The 12,685-nt window shown below is 41.7% G+C and overlaps 1 protein-coding gene across 4 annotated transcripts in view; it reads left to right on the forward strand.

Moving 5' to 3' along the window:
• wdr59 (WD repeat domain 59) overlaps positions 1-12,685 on the forward strand; it is a 68,635-nt gene that overhangs the window by 35,151 nt on the left and 20,799 nt on the right. For 2 of the 4 annotated variants that reach the window (XM_052028302.1, XM_052028305.1), the window contains exons 19-21: positions 1,944-2,000; positions 9,899-10,032; positions 12,005-12,086. In XM_052028302.1, the coding sequence (XP_051884262.1) occupies positions 1,944-2,000; positions 9,899-10,032; positions 12,005-12,086 (273 nt within the window). The remainder of the gene's footprint in view (positions 1-1,943; positions 2,001-9,898; positions 10,033-12,004; positions 12,087-12,685) is intronic. The other 2 variants (XR_007957349.1, XM_052028304.1) reach the window with 1 other exon arrangement.

Consider the following 12,685-nt stretch of genomic DNA (forward strand, 5'->3'; position numbering starts at 1 on the left):
AGGATCAGTAGGCAGTTTATTATTAAGGAACTGTTAGCACTGTTGGAGAAATTTCCATGATTGAAAATGAACTGATGGGGTTTGTGTTTGGCCAGTTTTTAGGAATCGGAGCATAGTTGGACAGCTTTCCACTTTGTCAAGTAGATGTCAGTACTGTGATTTTAGTGGAACGATTTGGCTAGAAATAAGTCATGAGCGTTAGAGAGATGTTGTTAAGGCTCAGAGCCTATGGTGAATCCTATACACTAAGCCATTTCTTTATATCATGTAGAGTGAGTGAATCAAGTTGCTCAGAGACTGAAACCTATGATGTGGGGACCTTGGGAAGAGTCAAAGATGGACCATCAACTCAGCACTTCTAGCTGAAGATAATTAAAAACACTTCAGCCATCTGCACTCCTTTGCTTGGCTCTGCCATTATTAAGGATGGAACATTTATGCACTCTCTTAATCCATTATTTATTTAATAGTTCGCTGTCCTTCATAACTGGATATAGTAGATCCGCAGAGCTTTGATCTGAACTGTTTGTAGTGAAATCAATTAGCTCCATCTGTAACTTGCTGCTTCCACTGGTTAGCCTCATCAAGTTAGCAGCTCGTTTTATGTATGTCTGGTGCTGCTTCTGACATACTTTTCAATGCTGTGCATTGAATCAAGGTTGGTTCCCTGGCTTGATCATAATTGTCGACTGATGGATATCTTGGACTGGGAATTACTGTTCTGTTGTTGCTAATAGCTCAGTGTCAGTGGATGCCCAGTTTTCAACTGCTAGTTCAGTTCTCATTCCATACCATTTCTCACACTGATGCTATGCCAGACAGTGGTGAGGATGGCACCAACATATAGACAGACTTTGTCTCCACAAGGACTGCGAAATGGTCACAGTGGACAGATGCATCTATGATTAGTAGATTGGTGAAGATATCTATTCTTTGTGTTGGTTTGCTCACTCGTTTGTTGTGAGTCCATTCTGGCAGTTCTTTCCTTCTTGATGATGGACATTGAAAAACCCACCTGAGGTGTATTTTGAACCCTGGTGCTTGCCTTGTTCTTCTAAGTGGATTACAGTGTAAAGGAATAGTGATTCAACAATTGACAGAGAACAATGGGTGGTAATAAGCAGGTTTCCTTGCTGAAGCTTGAAACAGTGTAGGGCTTGGAGTCTGTAAGAACTCCCAACTCTTTCCAGATTGTACAATTCTTTTCCACCACTTTGGTAAATCTCTCCCCTTGCGAGACAGGTCATGGGCTGGTGTGATGATGGAGAAACCTAGAAGGTTGGCTGAAAATAATGATTCTCTGAGTATCTATGTGTCAGGGAGTTGTTCAACCACTCTCTGCTCAGTTATCTCAATTTTGGCACAGGTCCCAGATGTTGGTGAGGATTTTACATGGTTTGCTGGTCTGAATTTGCCTTTGTCTTGCTAGGATTGATGATGTGGAGTAGTCTCTTCATTTTTATTCTTGTTAACAAGAACTTGTGGTGTCTCAGATGAATGAAGAAGGTGTGGTTATGGACTGTGAGCATTTAGCATGTGTTTTAGTGGTTAATGACTTTCACACAATGTCCTCGAAGTTTGGTCAGCTCTAAGTTCATCCATCTTTCTTGGGAACTTCTTGATGGAAGATAGAATATGGCTATATCTGTCTTGTTGTGCAAGAGGAACTTCAAATCTGGAAATAGCAGTTGTCTGATGAACCTACCTTCATGCTGGCTTATAGTTTTATCTGTACAGCTTGGGTCTTGATTGTCTATAGATTAGAAACTGAACTATATTGCTCTTTATAACCAGCTTCTCCCTGAGTGTCCCATTATGAAGTTTATCTTTTTTGTATGTTTCATTTTATTTTATGTGTGTGTGTTTTTCTTCCTGTTGAGTTAATTTCTTTTTTTACTTTCTTGGTGTTTCTCCTTTATTTTTGGTGATGTTCATACTTGCAGATGTCTCCTCTCTCCAACCGGCGGCGCTGGTCCATTCAAGCCATTAATGAGTTCCCGGTACTGTGCACATTACCATCCTGCGTTTGCACCCTTGAGACTCTGGGATGGCCAGTTGCCCTCTGTCGAGTGACAATCCTTTCACTAACTGTTGGCTCCTTTCACAGACAGACTATGATTGGATATTTTTTGTTCAGTCTTCAAAAGCCGCTCACTCATGCTGGGATGGTTGCAAGTTCATGACTTGCGCTGGCCTGAAGGACCTACAGAGGCTCCTTACACTTGAATGAATCCAGACAGGAAGCATTAGTGGACCATCCAGTCGTAATGGGTTTCACAACTGAGCTTGCTTCTGTACTTAATTGAGATCCACATTTGTGAATTACTTAACAGCAAGTACACTGGATCGCCTTGGTTGTGATTTTATGTATTATTTTACCTTCTCAATCCCAAGGGTGCTAAGGACAATTGAAGCATCTTAGCTTCTACCCAAGATCACTTATTTCAATATAACTGGAAATTCAAAGTCTATGTGAATCCGTATCTGTTCCCCTGATTGGAATGAGATAAGGTGCAGCTGGCCATCCCACTCTTGGGCAGTTTGAAACAATCCCTGCTTTCCACACTAATGTTTTTCCTTTTGTATGACTTTAATTCCACTAGATAGTTACTGTGCTTAAGTAACTCTGCATGGTATGCATGCTACTGACCGGGAGCTGGGCTTTTATTATATGTATAATTATTTTAAGAAAATGCTGTTCCATGTGCTGTAGGAGCATTGCTTAGCCCTGCTGATTCAGGAACCACCACAAAAAAAGTTTGTATATAGAAGTGTTAATTTATGCTGTACATGTGTAGGTGTTCAAATGGGACTTTTATATGCATTTTAGTGAACCTGAGCAGTGACTGAACCTCAGGACATTGGTTTGTGTGCAAAGCTGCATGATCAGTGTGTCACTACATGGTGGCAACTGATGACAAACTAAGAACAATGGAGGAAATTGGTCCTTGTTGTGTGAATTGTGAAAAGGCCATGGAAGTGTGCTACAAATGTTTATAAAGCTTTGGTTCACTAGGAAAGTGCTTGACCCTGTTGGGTCTGATACATATTTATTACTATTACTGTAAGAAGAAATCTTAATTTGCTTTTCACTCAGGTCCACCACTTTGGTTCTTAGGTTCAATTTGATGTCTGAAGAACAGACTGACTGATGCGAAAAACAAACTGCTGGAAGAATTCAGCAGGTCAAGCAGCATCTATGGAGGAAAAGGGATGGTTGACATTTTGGATGGACACCCTGCATCAGGAATGAGGGTGTAGAGGGAAGTTAGCCAGTATATAAAGGTGTGGGGGAGGGTAGAGACAGAGGCGAGTAGGTGATAGGTAGAAACAGATGGAGGGGGAGGTGTGTGGGGAAATTATGCAGGCAGAACGGGGGAGGGGAGGGAGAGGGTAGAGATAGAGGTGTGTAGATAAAACCAGGTCAGGGAGGTGCACATAAATCTCTGTGTCACCTGGACAGGATCCCTGGATTGTGGTGCGGGAGGAGGTGAAGGGATAAATATTCCACCTCCTATCGTTGTAGGGGAAAGTGACTAGGGATGGTGAGAGATGGATGGGAAGGGATGAGCGGACCAGGGAGTCACGGAGTGTGTTCCCTGGGTAAAGCAGAAAGGGGAGTGCGGGGAGAGAGGAAGTTGTGACTGATGGTGGGATCCCGTTGGAGCTGGCAGGACTGGCAAAGGCTATGCTGGATGCGGAGGCTATGCTGGATGTGGAGGCTATTTGTGACTTTGAATATCTGTGTAGAAAATGTGCTCACATTTGAAAAGGATTGTCTCGATATCACTTTATATTCCTGTTGGGCCTGACTGGAATTTTGTAAGCAGGGCAGAATAATTAATATCTTAGTGGTGGCATGCTTCCTCCATTTCATGCAGATTAAGTGTGGTTGGCTGGGAACCACTGATGGATCAATTTCCATAGCTCCAGACCCGAAATGGGCTTCAAATGCCACTGGGTAACATTCAGAGTTGTGTTGATACTTTGCTGGGATCCTGCCAATCTTGCTTCCTCTGAAGATAGTGGCTCTCCTCTCTCTGCTCTGGTAGTCCCTCGAGTTCCCAAATCAGTTTCCAAAGGTTCTGCAAAGACAGTTGTTTGCCTAGGCCAAATAATTAAATAACATAGCTGTGAATCAGTTTAGGCCGTTGGTAGTGTTTCGTAAACCTTTTATCTAATACAACCCAGAACAAGATGGGGTGCTCATTTTATTGTTACATGTTCATAGAATAATAGAATCACAGGATTGTTGTGACATGGGAGGCCATTTGTGTCCATGCTGGCTCCAAGGTAGCATTCCCATCAATTCCATTTCCCTGCTCTTTCCCCCTTACTCTACTCTGTGAACCATTTGCTAGTGGAAACAGTTCCCTGTATTTAGTCACTCTAAACATGCCATGATCATGTCCACCTCTGTCAAGTTTCTTCTCTGCTCCAGGAAGGTAGCTGAAGTTCTTAGGGCAATTCCTGTAAATATTTAAAGCATCCTTTTTAGCATCTTCACATCTTACCAAAATTTATGTGGCCAGAATTTTTCACAGTACTCCAGTTCTTCCAATAGACAGTGTTTTGCTCAGGCTGGACACAACTTCCCTGCTTCGGGACTCTGGGTGTTTATGAATTCCAGGAGCCTATATGCTTGACTGACTACTCCATCAACATGCCCTGCTGCTCTCAAGGACTTATACATACATGCACCCAAGTTTGTGTGTCCTTACACATCCTTCAGAACTGTGCCATTCAGTATATATTATTTATGTTCCTTCTGCCAAAGTGTACTGCTTTTGAATTTTTTGAATTTCATTTGCCACTCTTCTGCCAGCCTGTCCATATCTAACTATTATCATTTTCCTCACTGTTCACCACTCTTCCAAGCTTAGTGGTCGTCCAGCAATTTGGAAATGTTGCAATGTTTAAATCATATATTAAAGACAGCAACAGTCCCAGCACGGACCTCTGGGTTACACCACTGTCTGTTATTGAGTCTGAAAGAAATAAGTTGTTACTGTAACTGTATTTCTGTCTTTAACCTAACTTCATATCCATGCTCCTGCTGACCCTCCATGGTACTCAGTTATGCTACTTAGCCTTTTGTGTGAGACTTCATCAAACAGCTTCTCAGAATCCATATACATGACATCTATTGTATTCCCTTCAACGTCATTTTCTGTTACCTCATCAAAATGTTCATTCAGGTTAGTCAAATATATTCTGTCCTTTATCAACTCAAACTTCTCTAAATACCTTTTTCATTCTTTTTCTGATTATTGCCTCTAACAAGTTTCCCCACAACCAAGGTTAAACTGGCCTGTAGTTGCCTGGGATGTCTTTACGTTTTTTTAGTAAGTGGTTACACTTATTACTTTCCACTCCCCTTGCACTTCCCCACTATTTTGGAAGCATTGGATGATTATGCCAAGCCTTTCTGCAGCCTTTACCTTCATCACCCCCAGTAACCCATCTGGACTAGATAACCTGTTTATTTTAAGTGTAACACGGACAAAATGCTGGAGGAACTCAGCAGATCAGGCAGCATCTATGGAGGGAAATAAACAGTTGACGTTTTGGGTCGAGACCTTTCAGCAGGACTGGAGAGGAAGAGGGCAGGAGCCAGAATAAAAAGAGAGGGGAAGGAGCACAAGCTGGCAGGCGGTAGGTGAGTCCAGGTGAGAGGGGGAAGGTAGGTGGGTGGGGGAGGGCAAATGAAAGGGAGTGATGTGAGAAGCTGGGAAGTGATAGGTGGAAGAGGCAAAGGGCTGAAGAAGAAGGAATCCGATAGGAAAGGACAGTAAACCATGGAATAAAGGGAATAAAGGTGGGGAACCAGAGGGAGGTGATGGGTAGGTCATGAGGGTGGGGGAGGGACAAGAGAAGGGGTGGGGGGGACCACAGGAATGAGAGAAAACAAAGGGGAGGGGTGGAAGGGAAAACAGGGGAATGGTTACCTGAGGTTAGAGAAATTGATGTTGATACCGTCAGGTTGGAGGCTACCAAGTCTGAATATGCGGTGTTGCTCCTCCAACCTGTGTCTGGTCTCGAAGTGGCAGTACTGGAGGCCGTGGATAGATATGTCAGTATGGAAATGGGAAGTGGAATTGAACGGGAGATCCTGGCTGTTGTGGCGGACGGAGCGAAGGTGCTCGATGAAGTGGTCGTCCAATCTGCATCAGGTCTCGCCGATGTAGAGGAGGCCGCACCGGGAGTACTGGATGCAATAAATGACGCACTCAGATTCGCAGGAGAGAGGAGGTTAGGGGCAGGTGTAACACTTATCCCTCACCACCTTTCAGGGCCCGAGACAGTCCTTCCAGGTGAGGCAGCACTTCATCTGTAAATCTGAGGGTGTCATTTATTGCATCTGGTGCTCCTGGTGTGGCCTTCTCTACATTGGTGAGATCCGATGCAGATTGGGTGACCGCTTCATCAAGCACCTTCGCTCCATCCGCGCAACAGCCAGGATCTCCTGGTGGCAGCCACTTCAATTCCACTTCCCATTCCCATACTGACATGTCTATCCATGGCCTCCTGTACTGCCGCCTTGAGGCCAGACCTCATATTCCATCTTGGTAGTCTCCAACCTGATGGCATCAACATCGAATTCTCTAACTTCCAGGAACTACTCTCCTCTGTTTTCCCTCATTCCTGTGGCCACCTCACCCCTTCTCTTTCCTCTCCCCCTCCCTCATGACTTGCCCATCACTTCCCTCTGGTTCCTTACCTCCTTCCCTTTATTCCATGGTCTACTATCCTCTCCTATTGGATTCCTTCTTCAGCCCTTTTGCCTCTTCCACCTATCGCCTCCCAGCTTCTCACATCATTCCCCTTCATCCCCCCTCCCCCACCCGCCTACCTTCCCCCCTCTCACCTGGAATCACCTATCACCTGCTGGCTTGTGCTCCTCCCCCTCCATTTTTATTCTGGCTTCTGGCTTCTGCCTTCTTCCTTTCCAGTCCTTCGTGAAGGGTCTCGACCCGAAAAGTTGACTGTTTATTTTCCTCCACAGATGCTGCCTGACCTGCTGAGTTCCTCCACCACTTTGTGTGTGTTGCTCCAGATTCCAGCATCTGCAGAATCTCTTGTGTCTCTTATTTTAAGTGTAGCCAGCTTTTGTAGCATCACCTACTTTTCAATTTTCACTTCAGCCATTTCTCTGCTATCTGCCCTTCCAGAGAAATTTCGGCAGCATCCTCTTTTCTGGTAAAGACCTATACAATGTGCTTGTTTAGTGTTCTGTCTCTGCCTTCTGCATTTATGCATTAATCACCTTCTTCATCCATAATTAGCCATTCCTTCCATTTATTACACGTTTACTATTGCTTTCCTGTTGAATATCTTCCCGCCTTAGCTTACTATATTTCATCATCTTCACTTGCTTTGTCATCCAGAGAGCTCTGAGTTTGGTTCCTATACTGTTCCTCCTATGGGAATGTAAACCAGTACCTGAAACATTGCCTCTTTAAAGATTACACCTAGGTCAGAATATCATTTCACCTGTTTGTATTTCTTTCCACTTTATCCTGACCAGATATCTTCTCATCCTATTTCATTATCCCTCTTCCAAGATCCATGTTACATTTTTCCTTGTCTCTCTCCATTATTAATTTAATCCTTATGACCTGACCATTATCTCACTACCTAGGAACAGATTCCGAATACCTTCTGCCTCATTGGGTTGGAAGCATGTTGGTCAAGGAATTTCTCAGCAAGTTCGTCCCTTGTCTACCACAATGTTACTTTAATCAGTGCTATGGTTTTTGAATTCCCTGTGTCACCTCTTCAAAGTTTTTGCATATTCCTGTAACTTCCCTGCAGATTTTCTCCTCTCTTTCTTCGTTTGTTGGCCTGTAGAACATTGCTTGATTGTTCTCTTTTTGTTTCATAACTCTAACCAAATGGATTCTGTACTTGACCTCTCAAGGACTTTCTTCCATTTTAGCACCATAATGTCTTGCCTAATCACTCCTGCTTCCCACCTCCTTTCTTACTTTCCTATTCTCTCTGTCCTGGGATGTTAAATGCTTAGTTCTGTCCATTTTTGATCCATGCTTCCATTCTAAATTTATTCCACACACATGAAATAGCTTCCTGACTAATACTATTTTCTCAGAAGTGCCAAATTTTTGTAAAAGTACTCTGGCTGTACAGTTGATGCTAACATCAGCTTGCTCATGCTCTAACTGTAATTATTCCCTCACTAGATCTACATTCCAAATCATTATTCAGTATGAAGTAAACTTGGAGACAGTTGATGTAAAAATGTTGATCATATGTATACATTGAAAGGGTTCAAATTAATATAGGAAGTTTTGGAAAAGCATTGGGAAGAAAAAGGCACATAACTTCCAATCCAGACACTAGGGAAAGTGGATAGAAAGGTGGAATGTATGTTCAAAGTGATGGGACAAGTTTGTAGAAATCATGCTGAACCTTTAGTTGCAATGGCTCATGTATGCCTAGCATAAATAATCTAAAATGTATTGGAAAAAGAATTCAGGGAACTTTTACTCTCTATAGAGAGTGCAAGGAATTTGCCATGTTCTGAACTACCTTAACTTAAATATTCTCTTTGCAAAGAAAGGAAGCCAGACAAAGTAATATACAGTAAATGGAAATGATTGAAAAGTAAATTTACAAACGGATATTGGAAAGTGATTGATTTTTTACAAAGGTTCATAAAAGGGAGTGAGAAGTGGAGTGACAGAGAGAAGTTGAGGGAATAGGACCTAAAGGTTCTGCTACCTATGATAAGGTGAAAGTATGCAACACACTGAAGGCCAATACTGTAGGAGCAAGCATTTGGAGCCACAATATAATATTGGTGAAGATGGGATTGGGATCAGCTGAATCAGCTGGGATTTTTGAATGAGGTAGTTGGAATGTCAGGTTCAGATCAGGTAGTAAGGCTCAACTGCACCCTCTTTTTAATGACCACTGTATGATAAAACAGCAATTTGTGATACAAGAATCATGATTACAGTCCATATACATGGACTTACATTGTAGAAGCTCCATTGTGGAATAAAATTTTACATGAAACCTCCAGGTCCTTAGCTCTTTAAGCTAATATCATTCGAGCCCGACTGATGGAAATTGGCATTTTATTTGTACGTATAGCTTCACGGTTATTAATTGTTTGTGTTCTATCTTTCATTATTTATCTCTTAGTTTGGTTTAAATACAATTGGTTTGAATCACTGGGTTTAAATAACTACAAACCTTATCCGGTTCACATGACAACAAACATTGCACAAATAATAAGCTTTTAATTGCACTTAAAGCTTCAGTAATGATTTCCTTCTCATGCTTTGTGAGTAAAAAAAAAAGCATAAAATGCTTCCCTGATTTGTCATTGACTTATTTAAATTGTCATGGACCTTACCTAAATATCAAGAACAAGATGTTTCCTTTACACAGATAGGACTATGAGCCTATGAGTCTCTTCAGGTGCATTGTTGACTTCCGCATTTGATCTAATAATTCTCTCGGACTCTCATTATTGCGGGTAATTTAGTTCATGGAACTTTCAGCATTCAATCTGCAGTCGCCAACCCAAGAATAGGCACTGAAAATTCTCAGGTATTCTTCACTGAGCACAGTGAATATTCCATTTAGATGAGAGACAGGATTGTGAACTTTATTAAATATTTCCCTGTAGCCAACAAAAGAATACACAGAATAAAACCCAGTAATATACATGGGTTTTAATTAAAATACAGAAAATTGTTTTAGCTCCCACAACTCACAAAGCCCAGAGGTTTGTTTAATTTCCAATGACTTTCCTTTAATTTCTCTTAATTTTGTTTTAATTAGTGTACCGGGATAAAGACGCACATTCTTCCCTGCCCCCCAAGAATTGATTATGCATTTGATGTTGATAAACTTTTCCTGTTCACAGAAATCACGTCGATGGAAAGGAAAGCGAGAAGGGACTGATGCAAACAACAGACCAATCAAAGCTGCAGGGAAAGTCATCATCCAGGACATTTCCTGTCTCCTTCCAGTACACAAGTCACTGGGGGAATTGTACATGTGAGTGTCAAAGCCACATTTACCATTGTATCAACATGTAAACTTTTACAGTTAGAACAACTGACATGCATTTCTGGACTTTCCATCATTTTCTCGAGCAGCTGGGGCTGGCATTAACTGCTGGCCTTTCCAGCAAGATCTACATCCTGAGAATGAATTTTAAAAAAAAAGACTAGAATTAAAAATAAATACTTTCCAGTGGAGTGTTTCTGCCTCCGAGAGATACAGTGTTTTCAGTCCTGTTTGTTTTAGGCACAATGTTTCTTCCCTCTTTAATGACTCGAACAATGATTTTGAGGTTCACCATCGCACACAGACTTATTGCCTCAATGACAATAGTAATATTTTCCTGCGCCAACCACTTGTATGTTTATGAGGCGAGAGGTGGGAGTGATCACCAGAAAACTATTGCAGTTTCCTTGGATTTGCTTCCATTAGTCTGTGTCTCAGAGTCGTAAAAATCTCACAATTTAACAACCATGAGATATAAAGTTAGTCTTGGTCAGTGGTGCAAAAGGGACAGTATTGGATCTGATCATTATGTGTGGTGCCAGATATTTAATTTCATTGACTACAATGGATTTAACTAACTACCAAATGAGGTGAATTTCTAGTTCCCAGTCTCTGGGTCACACTAATGCTGTTTACAAAGGTTGCATAAAAGTCAAGATTTTCTATTGTAAGGTTCACAAAGCAGCTTTGTCAATTTCCTTGTGTAATGCTGAGCAGAAACTGGCATTGTCAGATCCCAGTAGTTAACTCTCTCAAAGGGTATTACACCAATACAACCGACACTCTTCCGACTACAGGGGACTGATGCTACTGAATAAGTGGATGCTCAATGGTAGGAGAGTAAGGAAGAGTGTCTCCAGTCAGTCAGTAAGACCCTCTTCAGGAGGATGAAGAACTGTGCCCACAGATGGCATTTTCCTTCTGTATGGAAGCAATGGAGACCTTCAAAGGCTATAGCCAGGCGCTGCTGACAGGAAGTCACCCAGGGAATTGTCCATAGGAGCGTGAGTGCAGCCTTTGAATGTCTGCACTTTGCAAAAGCCTGCAATGCAAGCAAATGCCTGCACTCACTTTGTCGACCTATATGGGGGCTGACTGAAGAGTGAATGAAGTAACTCTCCTTGAGAAGGGAGTTTGAGAGACCTCCCTAATGTGGGCTGCACACTGTGGCACGTAGTAGAGATCAGCAGCAGTGGCCTACAATGTTCCTGAGGCTCGGAAGCAGAAAGTGATATGCCGGCATCCGCAGACAAAGTAGTCAACGCACATGTAAGGCCTCATTTTAAGGTTGCAGGAAGTCAGTAGTCTCATTCAGGGCAAAGAACATAGTTTGATAGTTGGCATTGTAAATAGTGCAATGTTTTAGAGAAAACAGGATTAGTAAAACTGAAAAACAAAAAATCTGCAGATGCTGGAAATCTGAAATAAAAATATGACAAAATTTGGGAAAAAAAACACTTGAAGACATTTTATAACCTTTGGATGTCCTCAAGCAATTACATTCAAAAAAGGTATTTTGGAAGCTTAGTCAACATTGTAGCATAGAAATATAGCTTAAAGTTCAAGGCAGAGTCAAGATTTTATTAATTCTGAGTTGCAATTAGGAGAGGTGAATGCATTGTAGTTACTTGGAGTCTAACACAATCAGATGGGTGGAACGGACACCCTGTTGCTTACCAAGGCAAGCCCTTCTGGAGTCTGGCTTGGGCTTTTTCATTATAAGTTGAGATGTTAACAGAGCTGGACACTGAAATCGTCAGCAAAGAACTTCAATCATACAATTTCAATGGAGGGAGGATGATTGATGAATTAACTGGAGGTAATTTAGCTGAGGATATATTCCAGAGGATCTCGTACAATGATGTCCTCTAATGATTGGCTTTTAAGTATTTTCAGAGAGAGCAGGCTTTTATGTCCCCATCTGTTTGGATTGTTCTCACATCTTCACCTTTCACTGCAGACTGAATGTGAATGACATCCAAGATACTTGTCAGAAGAATGCTGCTGCAGCTTTGTCAGTTGGACGCAGAGACCTTGTTCAGGTACTGAAGCTGTTCAAATTTTCCACCTGATAAATAGGTGAAAGAATTTCCACAATCTTCCCTCCCATTGGTTTTAAGGTGATTCATCTCCAGTTTCCTTGATTCATTCTATTTTCCTTCCCAAATACAATTGTAATGTTAGGCATCCACCAGCCCTCTGACACTCCTACCTCTTTTAACCAATTACTAAATATGTGCAATGTGTCTGCCTTCTTGCTTTGATTGCTTCAGTTAATATTTCTCTTTTTGTTTAAATAAAATTATGTCACACCCAACATCACAGCTGGCTAATCATTCTGCCTGCTACATTCTGAAGTAGAATCACTATTTAAAATTTCTGTCATTTTGCTGTCAATGTCTGTGATTTTATACTTTCACTGAAGGATCCTGTTCTTAAACTGACTATACTTAAGTGCCTATAGAATATTTTAATGTAAAATAAGAAAACAGAAAATGCTGAAAACACTCAGCAGGTCAGGCAGCATCTGTGGAAAGAGAAACAGGTAACATTTCAGGTTGGAGACTGTTTCTTAGAACTGCAAAAAAGAGATAAAAAAGGTAATTTTAAGTTGCAGGTAAGGTGGCAGGAGTTAATGGGC

Source organism: Pristis pectinata, chromosome 13 (genome assembly GCF_009764475.1).
Source record: "Pristis pectinata isolate sPriPec2 chromosome 13, sPriPec2.1.pri, whole genome shotgun sequence".
Taxonomy (NCBI): domain Eukaryota; kingdom Metazoa; phylum Chordata; class Chondrichthyes; order Rhinopristiformes; family Pristidae; genus Pristis; species Pristis pectinata.